General features: G+C 40.2%; 1 protein-coding gene across 2 annotated transcripts; it reads right to left on the reverse strand.

The window, feature by feature from the left end:
- Positions 1 to 756: 756 nt before the first annotated feature.
- Positions 757 to 20268, reverse strand: LOC103255409 (UDP-glucuronosyltransferase 3A2-like). Of its 2 annotated transcripts, XM_008053358.1 has the most exons (7): positions 20104 to 20268; positions 17690 to 17791; positions 9998 to 10112; positions 7417 to 7948; positions 5072 to 5303; positions 3373 to 3592; positions 757 to 1033 (listed from the first exon to the last, which is right to left on the reverse strand). In XM_008053358.1, exons 1-7 carry the CDS (start codon positions 20195 to 20197, stop codon positions 757 to 759), a joined length of 1572 nt encoding a protein of 523 aa, XP_008051549.1. In that variant the 5' UTR covers positions 20198 to 20268. The 2 variants fall into 2 exon arrangements, with proteins under 2 accessions (XP_008051549.1, XP_008051550.1); XM_008053359.1 differs by lacking the exon at positions 17690 to 17791.
- Between the last annotated feature and the right edge of the window lie 905 nt (positions 20269 to 21173).

Genomic DNA, 21173 nt, shown 5'->3' on the forward strand with positions numbered 1-21173 from the left:
TCTTCATCCTTGCCAGCTGCCACTGCAGAGATGTTGCCAGCTTCTCTTATAGCCTTGAGCAGACAAAGGACAGAATTCTGACCAACTAGAGAATAACTCTCTTGGCCATTCTGAAGGGGGGATAGGGAGAATAGGCTGGGAAATATTTCGGTAAAAACGGTCACTTTCCAGGAAATCTGGAAACCCACAGTCTCCATGCTTGATCAGTAAAGAAAGAGCTCTCTGCCAATACCCAACATGAAGAAAGGCAAGCACCCAATGAGGAGATCCACAGATGTGTGTCTGACCCTGAACTTACATGCCAGGACAGGCTTCCTGAGCAATGAAGAGAGTATTCAGGGGAAGCAAACAGAAAACCAAAAGATTTGTCAATTGCCTTTCTTAGGTGTTACCCATGACAAGTGAGGAGTAAAGGGAAGAGGCTGAGAGATTTGCCATGGAGGCTGGCATGGTCAGGCTCAGCAATTCAGAGAAAGGCATGCGAAGGAGAGCAGGCTTCCAATCTGGAAATCGGAGGGTCAGAGGCCAAGTCTCTTAGAGACAGAATCACAACATACCCCTTGCTGAGTGGCAAATAAAGAAGGACAAGGTTATTGGGTAGAGAATACCACAACAGGAAGAGGCTAGGGAGAAGGAATTTGTAGTATACGAGCAAGCAGATATGATGTGGAGAACAGAGATTACCAGAACTAGTGGAAGCCCTCGAGAAATAGTGACACAGTCTACTAAACACAGCCCCTCAGGGCTGCATTGCCCTCAGGTCTCCTTCAGCTTCCTGGGCCCACATAGCCACCTGGCCCCTAAGCCCAGCAGCTTCCCACAAAGCCACACAGTGCCCAGAGTGAGCCCCAGAAGAAACAGGAAGACATCCAGCAGGTACTCCTCATGCCAGGGTTGCTGGAAGGCATAGGGTTTCAGGTGTGCTGCCCCTTCTGTCTGGAGGATGTGGTCAATCCAACCCACCAGCCGCTGGGTGGGACTCAGGGGGTGTGAGTGCCTTATGATGCTGGCGGCCATCACTGCAGACTTGTACCTGTTGGCAGAGACAGAGGGGAGGGGGGTGTTAATGATGTGGTTTCACAAGACATAGGATGTATCATTCTTGTATTTGATGCACCAAAGACTGAGTTTCAAGGGAATTTTGTTGGTCTGGCTTTACAAAAATCTAGCTGGGTCATGTTGAAATATTGATACCTATAGGCAAAGATCTATGCTTAATGTTAAAAGTGCTTAACTAAAAAAATGACTCATGTGTAAAGACTAGTCCCTTCTATAAAGAAGCTTATAATATATTCTAGGAAAGGTATACATAATTATTACATATACACATAGAGCACTTACCTTGTGCCAGTCTCTAAGCTGAGTGACAGATGTCACTCTTGGGACTGCCAAGACAAGGCCTGTACTTTTCTGCACCATTAGAGCATCATGTTGACCAAAGCTGGCTTCCCAGGCTGCAATATGCATATTTACACCAACCACTTAATGGCATCCTATGTTTGATTTAATTATCTGTTGTCACCATCTTGAAATACTTACACTTTATAACTGGCGGATTCACATTTTTGTTTTATATCAGGTCCACAAATGATGAAGCTGGCCCTGGTGATGCACATTATCTGGGACCACCCCAGTCCTCAATGACTCCTTCACAGAGGCCAGTGGATTATGGCCATTTTGGGTCTAGGTCTTTGAAAATCCAACAAGAGCTACAAACCTATTCTGCAGAAAATGAACACCTACACCACATGAAAGGGCAAATATATACAATTATTCTAGGATTATCCAACTCCTGGTACTTAGCAACTTTTCTAGACCCTAAAACTATGAACTATGTGGTTGTTTTCAGGCATCCAAGTACAACTGTTTGATTGTCAACCATGTGCAAGGTAATATGTTAAGCCTTGAGGTCAGATTCAGGTTTGTGCCCAGGAAATGCTAATAAGTTATTCCGTCCTTCTCAGGTATATAAAAATGTGTGTTTTTCTCTTCAAATGAAACCTTTGTGCTGGATGGATAGTTAGTTACCTTGGACATCACCTGGCCAAACCACTTACTTTGTGGCAGGCCCTGTGCTAGGAAAATAGTGAGAACAAAATGGAAAACAAGAGACACATGCTGCTATCCTCATGGAGCTGACTCTCTACTCTGTAGTGTGTGTGGGGGGGGAGGCAGATAATAAATGAAAATATAAGATAATGAGGTAATTATAGACCATTAGAAGTATTAAGAAAGAAATGACATAATTGGGGTGAACTGGAAAAGAAGCTACTTAAGAGTAGTCAAGATGGATCTGATGTCAGTACTTGCACTTACCTGTCCCATCCGTGATGACGTGAAGCAGGCCATCACCAAATCACCTTGACGAACTTCCCCCATCAAAGGGAATGTTTAAAAGGATTTGACTCCAAGCAGTCAGTTGCTATTGCTTTACTAGACTCTGGTGTGGCCATGTGCTCTTTGAGTTTTGGCCACTGCCATGTTTCCTAAGCTTTGGTACCCTCTCTGACCTTGGAAAGGTGAATCTTTCTCTCTCTCTCTCTCTCTCCCACACCCACCCACCCACACACACACACATTTACTTTCTAGTCATTGCTTTATTAAACACTGATGTGTACATGTGGCTCTTTGAGATATGCCACCATGTTTCTTGGCTTTGGCCTCCTCTCCTACCTTGGGGAGGAGAATCTCTCTCTCTCTCTCTCTCTCTCTCTCTCTCTCTCTCTTTCTTTCTCTCTCTCTATTCACCATTGCCCTTGCTAAGCTATGGTCTGGTCATGCGTTTTTTTGAGCTATGGCCAGGCCATGTTTTCCTAAGCTTTTACTATCCTCCCCTACCTTGGGGAGTTGAATCCCCTCTCTCTTCTCTCTTTCTAATTTATTTTCTAAATAAACTATGTTTTCAATCTAAAAAACAAAAAGAAGAAGAAGAAAAGAGTAATCTGAAAAGATATGGGTGAGAGATGAGACCCAAATGTCTTGAAGGAGCCACTCCATGAAGAGAAGGATTGTTAGGAAGCAGCACAACAAAAGGACAAGGAGGGGAAGAGCATAGAGCATTTGGAGAACAGGAAAGCGACCTCCTGTGTCAGTTAGAATTCTACCATAGGACCCAAAGCATAGGAGCTCTTAGAAAGACCTATGAACACAATGTGCATTCCCCAAATTCAAAAGGTAGAAAATTATTCTCAGCATCTAACTTAAATTGCTCTAATCTTGCTCTTAGAAGACACAGGTCAGTTGTCAGTAGCACACACATATTATTCCATGTCTTGAAAAATGTAGTTATAATTAAAAAGAGACCCACACAGTGCCCTTATTGCTTGTGTCTTCATTCAGCCTAAGTGACCCAAACCCCAGAGAGATGCATACCTCTTGTCTTCTATGACTTGTTTCATTTTGAGAGCCAGTGTATCTGCCTTGAGTTTTTGTAAATGAATAGAGACGCCGAGTTTTTTGGCTTCTACTCGGACCATGTTTTCTGGTTGGTCTCCAAAGAGAGCAATTCCTACCATGGGCACACCATGCTGGATGGCCTCCATGATGCTATTCTGCCCGCCATGGGTGACAAAAAGACGTATGCTGGGGTGAGCTGTTACAAATAAGAAAGAGGGTAGAACATTTCTAAATGAAAAGTTTCAGAACACCAGGCAGAGCAGGAAGGACATAGGAAAATGCCAAGGGGATCACGAGGTATGTTGGAGCCATCATATAACATGACTTTGCTTGGGACATATCTAAGGGTATAGCTCCAGGATGTAGGAATCCAAGTCTCGCCTTTTCATAGAGACTTCTCATCTCAGCCAGGAACACAAAACCTAGGGAATTTGATAGAGAAGAGAACTAAGTAAGGCATGTCCCTATCTATCCTTCCTTCTCTCTGGCCTCTGGTACCTCTCTTTGCTTCTCTCATCTCTATTCTCTCCCTGTGCATGTCTCTCTCTATATGTATCTACTTCCACTGTCTGTTTGGAGCTCTCTTTTATCCACTGACAACTAATTTCCCTTTTGTTTTAATTCCTGAAACATTCACAGAAATTACAGCTCATGTGTCATTCATAAAAGTTACTGACTGGATAGGGTCCTCAATTATATGAGAAGCTCCTTTAAAGCAAACTGAAACCTACACCTTAGCATTTCCAGTTCCTGTTTTTCTATCCCAGCATATTTACAGTTAACTAAAGTGATTGTTGATAATGAAGGATATGTCTTTACCTGTGTCACTTAACTGCAATGTGCACCAGACTCTCCTTGTCTCTTCTTGGAAATGGGAATCATATGCCCCACTCGCACCAGAATTAAAGAGATACATTTACAGAAGTTGGACCAGAAATCTATTTCATAAATCCCCAAATTATTTTGAGCCATAATCTTGGTTATGAACCTCTGCTTTAGTCAGTGGCTATGACAGTGAGGTGTCTCTAAGAAGCATAACTAGGACAAGAGAAATCTGTTGAAAGGAAGGGAGCTCTCTGGAACCAAATAGCTAAATGGCGTAAATCACCAGATGTGGATTTGCTAAGCTCAGAACACAGGTATTTTAGCACATTCTAAAGATATCATTGGCATCAGTAATTTGAGGCTATGAATTGCTCACTTAGTAGATTAAGATAATATGTCCACATGTGTGTGTGGATGTGTGTTTGAATAAGAGCACTTGGCTGAACTGGTGCTCATGAAGTCACTAAAGAGAGAGACAACTCCCTCCAAGCCACTGTACGTATTTTCAGAGTTCACATGGTGTCATGTATTTTGTTTAGGTGACATTATCCAAGATCAAATACAATAGAGTGAATGAGACTTACAGGAACATGACTTCTGTGTGCAGACAAAGGGCATAGGATAAATAAATGAAGAAAAGATAGCTGTTTTGGCATCTTATCCCACCAGAAGTATAACCTGATTCTGCAAGAACTCTAACTGGCTGCTCCTTTTCTTCTCTCTAAGCCTTTGTTTTACCAATCAGCAGCTCCTTCTAGGGAAGGTTCAAATACCCAGCTAGAGGTCAGAGCCCTGACGAACCCCAAGATAGGTAAATAGAAAGAGAGGAGCACAGCTGGGCAGCCCTTACCCAGGAGGTCACTCTGAGGAAGCCAGTCCACAATTTTTACATTTGCAGACAAGTTGACATCATTGGGCCAATGAGAATGCTGACAATTCCATACAACTCCTTGAGGGAGGTGAGCAAAGGCACTGTTCATTTCCTTGAGAATTTTCTGAGTCTGATAGAGGCTCACCATGGAGCCCAGGGCCACAAGAACAAAACCAGAGTCCCCAAACTTGGCGATGAAGTCCTCTAAGTCCTGGAGAGAGGTAACAAAAGAAAGGAGGTGAAAAAGTTGTTTGGGAAAGCCTAGACAACCTTGAAATAAAAAACTACTTACTGACACACCCTCCATCAGTGCCTTGTGCTCACTGTCTTGAAACTGTCATCATGGTCTCTGGTGTGACTCAATACTTTCTACACTGTGTTCATGTCCATTGTATTGGTGGGACTATCATTGATTTTTGAAACCCTGACCCAGGATCATGGCCATCCTTGACCCCCCACCCCCACCCACTGTAGGTCCAGGGAGTCATGGAAGAATTCAAAGGCAAGGTCAGAAATGATACAGTCAGGGAAAGTATCAGTGGCAGATATCAGGGTTCAACATGGGAAATGAGAATTCTGTACGTTGGAATGGAGAAGCTAGGAGAACATCACTGTTGTAGGAAGAAATGGAGGCAGAATAGATTAAGGCTTATCACCACCCACATGCAATGTGCCATTAAGCATGTTGACCTCCAGTATTCGGTGATATTCTCAGTCACTGACCTTTAAATAATTCATTCTCTATCTCAGTGGTTCACCTGCATGACTGCAAATTATAACCACATGGGAAGTTTTAAAAGTGCAACAATGCCCCATACCAACAGCAGACCTGGGGAGCTTATATCTTAAAGTCCTCCAGGCAGTTCTTAAGGATGTTGGTATCTAATGTCTTAACCTTGGCTTTAACACAGTTAGATGTCAATTCTTACATCCAAATATTTCTTCAGACTCTGATTCTCTCTCTACTTTTTGTGACTTTCACTAGCTCCCAACCCCTCATCCTAGTAGATGGTTCAACCCCTACTGGATTTCACCCGGCATACCATTCCAAAAGTCCAGTCTTGTCATTCTTTTTCATAATTACAAAAGCAACATAAGACTATTATACTGAAGTTGAAAAATGCAGAGAAGGAAAACTGTTTGAGAAAAAGCATAGGCTGTCTCACAGTCATTACTCCCATTGTTATCCTCATGAAAATTCCCTTCCTTTATGGCAACACCTGACCCACCCTCCTGACAGCTAAGGCCTCTGGTAAAATCCCATGGTTTTATTCATGCAACGGAATCTTCCATTACTGTAGTCTAGCCAAGGTTGCCCAGAAAACACAGTCTCATGGGCATCACATTTCCATCTCCATGCATGGGCCCCCTGCTCTCCCCACCTGGGGTGCCTTCCTTCCTAGCTCCATTCCTAAAATCTCATGACAGCATCTCATGGCCCATCTTGCCCATGGATCATTTCCCAACTCTTCCTGCTCACTCAATAAGGAGGAAAAGTAGTCACTTGGTGTCTAGAAGGCCCAGACAAATCCAGACCATCAAGGGCTCTGAATTCATGGTGGTGGGATGGTACGATTATAGAAAAATAGAGATGATCACATCTGCCTACAGATGGCAGGATATTATTTATGATAACTTCTGTAAGGTGGCAACCCAGTGCTTATAGGCAATAGGTAGCCAACTAATCTTACCTCTTCTCTCTTTTAAAAACTTCTATAGCAGAGGTTGTAACTTTAGTCTATGCATTCACATCACCTGGACAACATTTACTGAATACAATGTGTGGGGCCCACTCCAGACAAATGAAATCAGAAGGTCTAAGTGGAGCCTGGAGTCAGGGATCTACGGGAATGGGACACTGGAGGTAACACCTGCAGTTTTTGCTATCAGTCCCATACAATCCCGCCCTGGTTGCACTTTGTCTCATAGTGTTACCTGTTTCATTGTGAATAACTCATATCTTTAGAAATTATTGCATTTAGTGGGCACTAACTACATATCCATTATACATATGATAATACAAAATGAAAACAAAATTAGCAACTTTAATTAAAAACTTATCCCACTGAGGCTAGGACTAAAATGAGGTAACGGAGGAGTCAGAAGATCCCATATAAGGATGCCCTTGATCTCAGGATTCTGCAAGACCCAACACTGTACTTGCACAGTTCTGAAATTGAGTACTTCCTTAAAAAGCATATCCCAGATGCCTCCACTCCCTAACCCTACTTCAGTCTCAGAATCCCACTAACTAGTGGCAGCCACCTACTATGAATTGAAGGACTCTGTGTGAAACCCAAACTGGGTACTGAGAGTTCACTTACTTGTGATACTGGTTTAATAGGTCTGGCCATTAAGCCTCCAACATAAACAGTGTTGGGAAGCAGAGGCCGGGAAAAATCAAAGGCAAAGTCAGAGTTCACAAACCACAGCTCTGATTTCCGTAGGAGATGAGATAAAACTGGCCTCGAGCCTTCTGAGAAATGCTCCTTGATGGTGTTGTCAAACTTAGAGTGCATTTGCCATTGCCTCCTGGTGAAATGAAAGAACATCAGGAAATTCTTCACTCGGCTCCAGAAGTCCATGTGGTCAGTCAACAAGGAACCAAATACTGGAACATAAGACAAAGGACTTGGTAGCCCAATGTCCAAAGAGCCAAATGAAGAGGCAAGAATGGACACAAATGGCTTCCCAAGCTTCTCAGCAATCAGGAAAGGACAGAAGTCAAAAGCTTCAACTATCACCATGTCGAAGTTCTCATTCTTTAAGGAATCCATGATATCCCTTCTCCTTAGCAAATGACTGCACTGAAACCCCATTTGTTCCACAAATTTTAAAAAGTTTTCAGATATTCCTCTGTAAGATAGAGAATAAATAATAAATATTCATGGACGGTGTTAAATTCACAATATGTGAAAGAATTTTAAGATATAGACAGAATATCCTAGAGAAGCAAAGCATATCTAGCAGTAACCCACATATTCAGCTAGCTTTCCACAAATACCCTTTGTCATGATCATTCTGGTTCAAATGTGTCTGCTCCCTAGATTATAGCTTCTTCCCTCTCCTTCCCCCCAATCCAAACCCCATCCACCAGCCATGCCAATTCAAGATCATTCTGCTCTGGGAGCCATCTTTGACAGCAGCAGATCTCAGAGTTGTAGGTCTCCTGAATAAATGCTGTTGTGCCCTGTTTAACCCTTATTTACATACTGACTTTTTATGAGTGATTTTTGCATATATCCAGTCAATATATGTAAGTAACTTGAAAACAGAGTTGATCAATATTGATGATATATAGTATTTTTTAATTACTGTGAGTTCACATATGAGAGATTATCTCACCCAAAGAATTCTATGAGCATGAACTGAAAAACTCAGCTAAAAATAAGTTTACTTTTCTATGCTTAGGAGGTAAGCAATGAAAAACAGCAACAACAACACCAAAAGCCTAGTTTTTAAACACAGTGTTATCCTTTTCACTTCAATGCAGCCTGAGGTATACAGAGAAGCTAATGTCAAAGCTTTACTGACATGTAATGAAGATTTTGCCCATGCTATTAGTCCAGGGACCATTCTTCTTTCAATTGTTTCCCATCACTACCTTCACAGACTATGATCCTGTCTTACAGCATGGTGGGGAAATAGATAAAGATGCCCAGGAGAGAGTTAATAGATCAGGGGCTCTAGATATTAGAAGCCTTCTGGCTGCTTGAGAGAACTAGTACCTGGAAATACCTGTAACCTGTGGCCACTGCACCATTGCCCTCCAGTTCAAGAAGGCCCTGAGGTTGAGAACTTGTTAGTGCTATGCAGATCTCTGCCTGATCTTCAGGATCAACTTCAAGTCATACAATAAAAGTGATTGGATGAAATCATCCTCTGTTGTGTATTTTTTAAGATTCACATAACAAAGGAATGGTTGTCAAACATCCTGAATAATTTTAGAGATGCAGAAAAAAAATTTAGAATATAGTTCATTAATCATATTTAAGCTTGAGAAAGTTTAAGAATGCACTGTTACCTATATCTGTCCTTCAAAATATTAAACTAGGAGAGAAGAGGCAAGGAATATACTTAAAAGGACAGCTAACTATGCAGATGACATAGACTCAGTGTCAAATGGGTGGGTAAGATCAGATCTATAGAAGACGGAGTGTGGTCTCCCAGCTTAGGTGAGGAAGGTTTTATGAAAAAGTAAAATTTGAGCACCACCTTGACTACTGAGTAGAATTTTCAAGGGAAAAAAGGAGGTAAGGCCACTGTAAGTAACCAAGATAGGCATGAAACTCTATCTTTCCTCTCTTATGTCTAAGAATAAAAAGTTATGTGTTCCTTTCCTTTCTAGGTGAAGTAAAAGCAGTCAACTTCATGTCTCATTTTGTAACAGGTTGATTGTTTTTTAAAAAAACTTTTCATGTTCAACTTATGCAAAATCAGTGTTCATAAGTCTTCCATTTATTTATGAATGTATGCACGGAGAAGAGAAGAAAATTAGTGGGAAAATGTGGATCAGATTTCCCTATCAGCAATTAGAAGTTGAGGGGCCTAACACTGTTTATGTTTTGAGGAGACTATAAACAATGATTGTAGGTGAAGTGTTGCAAAGAAATCCCAAAAGAAACAACCTCCTGCTTTCTACAGAAATATATTAATGCGTATAGTGTAAGAAGGACATTACAGACTAAAGAAGAATTTTCAGTGACTGTACTGGATGATTTGGTGTATAATATTTATCTATTCCATGTACCTATCATCTGTCCTTTCTTCCACCCATCCATCCATTCATCCATCCATCCATCCATCCCTTTCTCTTATTCTCATTCCAAGTATCCATGTACCCATCCACTAATTTTTATGATTAAAATAGTGACTCCTTGGTTCAAATATTTTTAAAAAAATTACCTGCCATGCAAAGCTTCTTCCATAAAGAAATCAAAATACTTATTAAACTTTTTTTGATGATCTTTAGGTGGAAGCCAACTGATAACTTGGTATGATTTTTCCTCCTTTTTAAAATCTAAGAAAATAGCAAGTGGTTAGAAATGTTAATATGCCACACAACATGAGAACATTAGCATAAAATATCAAAATGTGTTTATTCTTATGATTTTGTATTTATTAGACTGTTTCCTTTTTAAAGTATTTCTATCTTATTTTGTTGCTTTCTCATTTATTCAATTTTACAAATAACATTTATTGAGACCTTTACAATGACCAGAATGTTTTTTTCAATTTAAAGTAATGGAGGTTTCCATTTAAAGATATAGTTATTTGTCTAATTTTACAGATAAGAAAAAAACTGATTTAGTTTAAGATAATCAAAGTAGCACACATAAGAAGTGTTAGAGTTTGTATTTAAATATAGTACAGATCTGTTTGATTGCAGAGTTTCTGCTTTTTTCATTTAAGAAAAATCATTTTCATTATTTGATGTGATACATGCAAATAATTTTTTAATTAAGTCAAAAAGTATTAAAAATCTTTGCTAAACAAGTAGCCCCCTATGTCTGTACTTACCAGCCTGGTTCCTTCTCTATTACCTTTGTATAATAAAGAGTCACTCTTTTTTTATTTTTATCCCTTGGCAGGTTTAAAGTACCACCTCCTTTTCCATCTTCTTTGCTGTCTATGGGCAAATTGATAAGAAAACCCACACATACTTCCTCCCTTACCCCTGGTGGAATTACAAATCATGCCCGTCAGGCTGCTGCAGGAGATTCTCATCCCATTTCAAGCCTTCTTCACAATAAAAACTCAAGCTAGTCATTTCTCTCTGCTCTCTAAAGCCATTTTAAAAGATTTGCCTGAGAGTTTCTTGTTCTTTTTAAAAAAGTTTTATTCTCTCAGTAATAACTCTTTCATACTCTCTTAATGTATGTGTGGCTTTATCTGATGATATCGAGGCCAAATTTTGTATAAGAGGTGAAGGTAGATTAACACATAGTTTCATGCATTAAGACCCCCATACCCAGTCTTATTGAATTTACAGACTCTATCCAAGTATATACCAGCAAACACTTTGTAGTCATAGATTGGGCTAATATGTTCTGTTCAGTGCCTATTGCAACAGACACTCAGCTACAGTGTGCCTTTACCTTGGAAGGACACAATGCACCTTTAGCTGGATGCTTCAACAGTCCTACTATTACCCACAATCTTTGCCAGCAAGATCCACTGCATCCAGCTTTCTCCAGGAGTACAGTCTTGACATTACATTGAGGATGTCCTCCTCTGGAGAAATTCATTTGCCACACTTATTCAAGAGATAGAAACAGTCACAAAATGTTTAAATAAGGAAAAGCCATTGTTTCATACATAATACAAGACCCAGTAATTCAATTAAATCTCAAAGAATTATTTGTTAGTTGAAGGCTTCTCCATACTGACACTATCCAGAAACAACTATGGAGCTTCCCTGCACGCACAGTGTTACAAACCCAACATTTTTTCTTATTACATTTTAAAGACAACCCATTTTCATTTATTAATTGTACATAAACCCATTCATGCTTATTACTTGAAAATCAGCCCATTTTGAATAGTCCCCGCATAAACAGAAGGCTCTAGAATCTACTCAAATTGGAATGCAATAGGCTTTCACATTAGTGCCTTCAGACACACTTTTACTGTACAGGCTTTAGCAACCTCCATTCATGCCTCCTGGAGTTCTCTTGATCACCTGTCATGGCTATATTAGTTTCTTACTGATGCTGTACAAATTACTACAAGTTTAGTGGCTTAGCACAACACAAATGTATTATACTTCTGGAGGTCAGACGTCCAAAATGAGTCTCAATAGAATACAATCAAAGTATAGGTAGAGCTTTGTTCCTTCTGAAGGCTCTAGAAAGCAATCAATTTTTTGCCTTTTCCAGTTTCTAGAGGCTATCTGCATCCCTGGTTCATGGCCCCCTTCCAACATGCAATTACATCATTTTGATGTTTTCTTACATCATCACTTCTTTTTCTCTGAGTCTCCTACCATCTCCTTTCCTTCATAAAAAATATGATAATTACATGAGACCCACTTGGTTAATCTATGGTAATTCCTCTATCTCAGAATCTTTGTGTTAATCATATCTACAAGGTTTCTTTCGCCATTTAAAATGGCATAGTCATAGTTTCAGGGACTAGTACCTAAATATCTTGGGGAGATATCATGTTTAGGATCTAATCAGCTCTGGACCCCAAATATTCATGTACATCCAACATGGAATGAAATTGTATTCATCCTATCCCAACAAACCCAAAAGCCTCAAGTAATTACACCATAGATTTAAAGTGCAAAAGATTTAAAGCTCGTCAGTCCAGACGTCCTAAATCACATCATTCAAATAATCTAAATCAGATATGGGTGAGAGTCTGGGTATATAAATCATTCAAGGGAAAAATTGCTCCCTCTGTGTGAATCCATGAAGCTAGGAAAAATGTTATCTGCTTCCCAAAATCAATAGTGGAACAGGCACAAGGTATCAGTTACAGGGATTACCATTCAAACGGAAACAAAACAAATGTCTAAAAAAATGAGTCACTACTTCTAGAAAATGTTGACACCAACTGAGCAAACAAAATTAGGTTTTAAAGACTAGGATGAATACACTGGTTTGCATCCCAGCACTCTGGGCTTGAATATCTGCCCTCTGAAGTCATTGATTCACCATCAGGTGACGTTTGCTTCTTCGTGAAGGATAGCATGTGCTTACAGTTGAGTAGTTTATCAGTTCATTTCCTCCTTACAGAATTTTGGGAGTCCATTGGCCTTCGTTCCTGTCACTCTCTCTTCGCATCTTTCAATCCAAATGGTAGTGTTACTGCTGGTATAAAATTATTGGGTACCTTGTAGATCTCCTATGCATCACTTCACTGGATTAGAGGCTGCTCCTCAGATCTCTACTACATAACTTCATCTCTCTTTTGGCTCTACCACTATGGATGCATGGATCCATGTCATACACCTAATTGCAGGATGGTTCTTCAGGTAACCTTGGACAGACCCTATTCCCCTCGCCTTTCTCACTTGCAGTTCTCAAAAATAACAGTAGAATATGCTGGAAAGGTAACACTGAGGACTAAACACTGAACTTTTTTTCTTTTCCTTGCCAAACTCCCTGCTCAGGGGTATAGAGAGACAGTTTTTGTTGTTGTTGTTGGTGTTGTTGCTTTTAAATGATCTTCCCTATATCGTGGTTTACTTTCCAACCTACGCTACCGGCAAACACTTTGTAGTCATAGATTGGGCTAGTATGTTCTGTTCAGTGCCTGTTGCAACAGACACTCAGCTACAGTGTGCCTTTACCTTGGAAGGACATAGTGCACCTTTAGCTGGATACTTCAACAGCCCTACTATTACCCACAGTCTTTGCCAGCAAGATCCACTGCAACCAGCTAACAACATTCATATAACAGATAAAGAAGGAAAATCAAAATATTTTATGATCTGTTAGAACTGTCTTTTGGTTCTACTGTTCTTCAGGCTCCTTTTAAGACCCTTATCATCTATACTTTCTGATGTCTGCCACCCATGAGTCTTCATCTACATACCAAGAAACTTGGGATATCAAAATTCCTTAAGAGACAACTCTTGTTACTAACTGCCAGTCAGGAAATCTTTGAATCCAACAATAACCTGCAAGGCCCCACTTGAAGAGATCCTGCTTTCCCAGGCCAAACCAATGTAAATCTCACATTTATTGATTTATGGTTTTCTATAACTGTTGCTTTTCTAAGATGTATGTAACCAAGTTGCAGTTCAACCATACTTTGTCAGGACCTCTTGGACACTGGTGTCATAGGCTTGGTCACTCACATTTGGCACAGAATAAACCGTCTTAAATATTTTGCAAACTTTGGAATCTTTTGTCAACAACACCTTAGATAGAGAGAAAATGGGTGGAATAGTCCAGAATTTGTTACAATCCCTAGTAGAAAGAAGGTGTCTTTGGACTCTGTAGCCCAGTAAGTCCCATACTCCAGGATATAAAACCCAGGGTGATCTGTTTTTCATGGTTCTTCAACTGTAATGCAACTGGAACATGTACAGTTGAGAGTTCTTTTACACTGGGGAGTTTTTTTTAATTTTTAATTTTAGAGATGTAGGGTACAATTCAGGGTTAGGTATACAAATGTTTATTATGCAGGTACCCTTGTTGATGAGGTCTGCCTCCCTTCTCCCCTGGCAGTTTCTCACTACTGCCAATCCCTTTCTTATAGTATTATGATGGTTGTTCAAGGGTTGCTTATGAGTGAGAACATGTGGTACTCAGTTCTTTGCTTCTGTGATAGATCACTCAGTATTATAGACTTTAAGACCATCCAAGTTGCTGTAAAGTTCATAATTTTGTCCTTCTTTATGGCTACGTAACATTCCATCATATGTACCACATTTTAAAAAATCCAGTCTCCTTTTGATGGGCAGCATGGTTGGTTCCATGTTTTTGCTATTGTGAACAATGCTGCAATAAACATGCATGTGCAGGTGGCTTTTTCATAGAGTGACTTAAGTTCCTCCGGGTATATTCCCAGCAGGGGGATTGCGGGATTGTATGAAAGGTCGATTTTTAGATCTTTTAGGAAGTGGGGAGCTTTTTGAGACTTGAGAGACCAGCTCATAATGAAATTAGCCTTCTGTTATTACTTGTTGCCTATCCATAAGCAATAAATCACTTCACGTAACTTGATGAACCTGTGAGTATTTTGTCTTACCAGATGGAAACAAATTGGTAACCAGGACAGAGTAAGCCTGCTTAATACTAATCTCTTCAATGACCTTATGTGATAGAACACTCTTACTTTTTAATCCTTTAGAGGCCATAGCAAAGGACTGTACAGACACACAATCACTTTCTCTATACGGGAAAAGAACTCACTGCTTTCCTGACATTTAAATCTCCTAATTGTAGAATCTTTTGCAATCCTAAGAGACTGAGAATTTCCAAGACCATGAAATTCTGTTTCTTTTTAACCTGATAGTTCTTTTCTAAATTTAACTTTTTTCCTCTGGCAAGACGTCTTTAACATCTATATTCCCACAAAAAGTCTGTCATGATGATTTATATAGTCTCTAAAACAATGTATATTTTCTCTACCATATTCCTTACTTCCTTCTGCATCATCCCTTGCAGAGCTCTTAGCATCCACATGGCTACTAACAATCTCTTCAAAGCAATCTAGGCTTTTCCTGCTATGATCTTCAATATTCCTCAAGCCTATAACTCAATTGTGATTCCAGATGTTGGTTGGAGCAGTGGTGCATGTGAGTATTAAAAACATTTTCTTCTTCAGTGCCTCTGGTGTCAATGATTAACTGCAAATAAATAAACAGCATAAAAAAATTCCCAAATAAGAAGTTAATAAATGGCTCAAATGTTTCAATATGCTGAATTGTGCATCAGGTCAGAAATAATAACACAATTATGTATTTCCCTATTTTTAGACCTCAACCCAAGTTCTACTGACAAAGTGAAGAATGAAAATGCTGTTTAAAAGTTTCAGAGACATCAGTGATGAGAGAATATTGAAAGAAATTCAAAACTCCTAAACCAATAATAAAATAAAAGGCATCAATAAATTCCTTGAATTGTTTATAGATTTTGGTGTGCATGTATTTAGGTAGAAGGTCTGCAGCTTTCAGTCATTTCTCAAAGTATATTGAAAAAGCTATAATTATTTAGAATTTATTCCAATTAATTTTTAAATTTAACTTAAGTATAATTTTTGAAATTCAGAAATAATTATATTAAAAATGAATATGCTACAACTATTTAAACAGATCTCCAGTCAAGACTAATGCAAAGGTTTATAAACAATATTCAGTGAAAAATATAAAACCTAATCCAAATGGTGATTTGAATGGTTTTTAGGCAGGCACTCAAAAAATATGTTTGTACACCAGGGTCCATAGCAGCAGTGTTCACAATAGTCAATCAATGAATTATTGAATTTTTTAAAGTGCCATATCCATAGAATGGAATATCCTATTCAGCTTTAAAAGGGAAAGAAATTCTAGTACATGTTATAACATGGATGACCCCTGAAGACTTTATACTAAATAAAGCAAGCCAGACACAAAAGAATAAATATTGTATTACTCCATTTATACTCGGTACTCAGAATAGTCAAATTAACAGAGAAAGAAAGTACAATAATGGTTCCCAGCAGCTGGAAGCAGAGAGTAATGAGGAGTACCTATTTAATGGGTAGAGTTCCAGTTTGTGATGATAAAATTGTTCCAACAATGAATGGTACTGATGGTTATGCAACAGTGTGAATGTCCTTACAGCTCTAAATGATACACATAAAAAATGGTAGACCAGGCTCGGTGGCTCAGCCTCTAATCCCAGCTCTTTGGGAGGACGAGGCGAGTGGATTGCCTGAGCCTGCAGGTTCAAGACCAGCCTGGGCAACTTGGTGAGACCTCGTCTCTATAATAAATTTTTTAAAAAGTAGCCGGGCATGGTAGCACATGCCTGTGGTTCCAACTACTTGGAAGGCTGAGGCAGAAGGATCGCTGGAGCCCAGCAGGTAGACGCTGGGGTGGCCATGAGTGTGCCACTGCACTCCAGCCTGGGTGACAGAGTGAGACTCCAACTCAAAAAAAAATGGTAGCTTATAATTCATGTATATTTTACCACAACAAAAATTTAAAATGTATATAAAGAAAAAGATTATAGAAAAAATTTGTGTTTAAAAGTCTGAACAATACCAAAGTCTGATGTCACCTTTAAAGTTTTATAATATCTCAGAATTTTGTTTCTCAAAGATGTTTGGTTTTAGATTTTTTTTCTTTTTTTAAATTATAGATCAGGGGATATATGTGCAAGCTTTTTACATGGGTATATTTGATAATGCTGGGGTTTATGCTTTTCCCTGAGTAACAATCACATATGGAGCAATTCAAAGTCTAAAATCTTAGATCCACTCAACTCTGTCATTAAGAAAATTGTGAGCAAATTTTTAAGTTATCTGGGATTCTGTTTCCTTTTAAGTCATCAGAAAATAATTGACAAGATTTATAAGTTTCACTTTAACTAAAATTATTTAGATTTGATGACTCAATTTAGAATTTCTGGCATCACTATGCATAAACCCATGGTCAGCCATTTATTTTTCAAGAATGCAAGATCATCTCAATGATGGAGTCTACTTAGCTGCATGAATAAGGGACTCCCCGAGAAAGCTTTCTTAAATTTCAGATATCTTCCAAAAAAGAAAACTAATCTATAAAAAGAAAATGAATCTTACATGTAAGAAGTTGTAAGTATGATTGAAGATTTCTGTTCAATATATTTTTAAGTCATGTTATAAGGTAGCATTCATCAAATTAATAAGTCCTAATGTATGGATGATTGCTTGTGATGGAGTAGAAGTCAGGTAACAGAGAGAAATATGGGAGTATGGGATGTCCATTCCTGTTAAACAGAGTTGAAGAAGTTTACACACACACACACACACACACACACACACACACACACACACCTTTTTCATTTTGTCAATGAAATTAAATTTTTGAAAACATGTTGCTAGGCCTCTCTATGCAAAAGACATTTTTCTCTTTCCTTGAAGTAGAAGTAATCAAGAATTAGTGAGAATAGATACCTGTCATCAAAGAATTTCCCTCCTGGTTAAGCATGGTGACATTATGACCGTGATCTTGAAGAATCTGTGACACCCGGTCCATCAGTAGATAATGACTTCCACCTAGGAACAACGCACAACTTCAGTTCTGTAATGATGAGATTACAGTTTCTGAAGTTGGTAGGGTAATAAATAGGTCCAAGAGAGAAAGGTAAGGAAACGGTATTGAGAGTGAGTGGACAAAAATAAATGTTGTCAGTCTCACCATCTCCCTCTGGGTAACTAACACTGAGGTCACCCACCCAGAGCACCTCTGTCCAGATCCTTAATGTGTGGCAATTCTCCATCAAAGATTGCCTCTTATAACTCTAGGTCTACATGTCAGTTGATGAACTTCTATGTCTTAGGTCATAGTAATTTCTCATCCTGAGGTATATGCTGCATTTTCCCAAGACTTTATGGAGACACAGAGTCCAAAACAAATACTTGCACTGGTGTAAATATAGACAAAATGTTGTGCATATGAGTGTGAAGGATTCCTAACAATCAATGAGAGCTATATCTGAGATCCCTGTCTTTGGAAATTTATGATACTGTATAAGATATAAATGTGGGCGTTAAAATATGAATCCAAGAAATAATTATTGGAACAGAAGACTGTAGAGTCACTACTTTCAACCCAAATTCTTGAGATTTTAGTGTATTTGTAAAGAAGTTATTTGGGTCTAAACAATGCTCAATTAATGATTAAGACATTTGAGGACAGTTGTGGAGCTCATGGGGTGGGCCAACCGGATCTCAGCTGCACAACAGTTAAGATATCACTGATTCTAGAAAAATTCCATCATCTTAAGAAGAGAGAGCTTGATGCTCAAGAGAGGTACAAGTATCATGACATCAGTGTCTTCTCTTAGACCATGTTCCAATACAGAGCCTTTGTTTGAATGTAAGAGTCTCAGCAGCTGGGAAAGGCAGGACCCAAGAGAAGTTCATGACAAATGCCAAGAGTATGGGGATGGGGGTGAAAGAGAAGTGAAGAAATAGCGTGCAGTTCTCTGCATAAGTTTACTTATAACCACATTTAAATGTCTGAAGTAACAAGGGTGTATAAAGTACAGATGTCCTACATAAATTGCTCACATTAAATCAATGGAAGAAGAGGGAGTAGGGAAGAAAGGATCCCCACAAAGAAAGCCATTCACAGCAGGTCTTGGAGAGTCAGACAGCATTCTGGGGCAAAGCAAAGAGGACTAGCACTATAGGAACTACACCAGCTCCTTCTTAGTGGCTGAGGAATGGGGATAGGTAACTTCCAAAAAGTAGGGAAACCCTTTTGCTTCATTGCAACTAACAAACAGGAAGATAAAAAGTAGATTTCAAATGAATTTACAAGATTATTAAAATGTGATTTTTAAAAAACCCCAATGAAAAGGGCTTCAGAGTAGTTGTGGTGAGGGTGGTCCTGGGTAAGAAGGACTGAGTCAGTTCCTCATTGGACACCTGAGTGTGCTCTTGCGAAAAGGCATCTCACTCCCCTGCCCCCAGATGTCCTTCAGGAAAATCAACGTGGTGCCTGAATTAGGTGGCCCTATGATCCCCTGATTCTCGATGACCTGAAAGTTATCCAACAGAGCCCACTATGGGTTGAAATAAAGTCTTGGGGAAGCTCCCTCCTGGGATGACCCTTTTATTCTAATAATATGTTTCTCTTTCATCTTCTATTCCCTTTGAGATATAAAAGTAAAAGATATATAACTGAGACCCCTAACACAAAATTAACAGCCCCATGAATCCTTGAAAAACGTTCAGCAGCGCAAGTGAAAGGATGAGGCTCCAAAAGACCTCAATCACCAGGGTTTTCTCCTCAGCTCTGCACATTTCTCCAGGTTTTCCCTAGATGAAAACACTCTCCTGCTCATTGTCACGAAATACCTTCCCTGCTCCTTCCTGGCTCCATATGCAGCGTCAGAAAATGTGCAGTGCTGCCCCAGGATCGCCTTTTTCTGGCCTCCAAAGCCTGAAAACGCGCTCCACGGTTTCTGCTGGGAGCTGCTCAGCGTTCCCCTCTCCTGGAGTTTAGGGTGGCCTCTGAAAGTCCCGCCCCGCCCTGGGGAAGGCAGTCCAGGGACTCAAGCTCTTGCTGGATCCCAAACTTACGGCTACAGACAGCCCTGGACGCTGGGGAGCGCGTCCTGAAAAGGAGGAGACGGGAAAGGATATTCTGTCTTCTCCAAAACTATCGCTTCCACCTCAGCAATAGCCGTCCCCCCTTTGACCCACAACTATGTGTGCTTCTCCCTCACCCGGCGCGGCACGCAAAACTAGTCTAGAAAACCACGTGGGTGACCCCTCTGATCAAGCGCTGTTCCCTGGAACCCTGGCGGCGCGAGTATCCGGGACGCGCCTGTCTCTGAATTATCTGGCCAAGCACTCACCCACTGTAGAGATTGTCAGGATTTTGGCGGCCTCTGAGAGCAGGACCCCAGGGAGAAGGAAGCTCACCAGAAGCAGCGCCTGCTGCCCAGCCATGAGCACGCCTACAGCAGCCGCGGGGTCCAACCTGGGATGCTAAGGGATCCTGTGCGCCTCCCTGCGCCAAAAATGCTGGCTGCGAGCTTGAGAAGAGGTAAGAGGGGATGCTGCCAGAATCTCTCCTGTCAGCCTGCTCAATTGGATAATCTGTCCTCAAACTACTAAATCAACAGTCGGTAGGAGGAGTCGGTGAGCTGATCCTTCACTGTGCTCTGCCTCTGTTATCACAGCCCTCTCTGCCTGGAAAATTCTTACTAGGAACCAGGAGTGGTAGGCACCTCCGGTAAATCAGGTGGATGACAGGTCTGCTCCCAAGTGACTACGCTCTCCTGTGGACACCGTCTGGACTTTTAGTATTCCACCTTTTTCTGACTGCCTCTGATATCTTCTACTGCCATCCCAGACCTGATTTCCACAGGGACCTGCTTAAAATCTCTAACTGGTGTCCGAACCTCAACAACTCCCTGCCAAGTGAACCTCCAAAGAAATTGGTCTACCTTCCCTGGACTCGATCTCTGAGCATCTCTTTCAAAGGCTACAGTCATGAAGACAGGCCAGTGTCCTAGCTCTGGGAGTCCAGGTCTACTAAGTGGAGAACAGATATTATAAAGCTGAGACTATAATTCTGAATATGTCCTAAAATGGGATTGAGAGTCTTTCCATAATCTCCCAGAGCACAAACTGAAAATAGTTGTAATTCTTTTCCCCTCTAATGTCAGCCCTTGGGAAGGCAGGAATTGCTATGCCCAGTAGTGCATGTACCTCTCTAGCCTCCAATCAAAACTTACTTCAGCAAAGGCTTTCAGTGCAACTTGAGTCAAGTAGAGAAGTCCTTCAGTGATCATGTCTATAGGGTGAAGTGAGCCCTTGAATGCTGTTTGCACTATTACTGTCTTCCCTCTACAAGTATTGTTTATCTGAATTCAAAGCCTTATTTTCTCACACATTTATGCATTTCCCACATAGCCATGCC

Source organism: Carlito syrichta, unplaced genomic scaffold (genome assembly GCF_000164805.1).
Source record: "Carlito syrichta isolate Samal-C Ts95f unplaced genomic scaffold, Tarsius_syrichta-2.0.1 Scaffold288097, whole genome shotgun sequence".
Classification (NCBI taxonomy): Eukaryota; Metazoa; Chordata; class Mammalia; order Primates; family Tarsiidae; genus Carlito; species Carlito syrichta.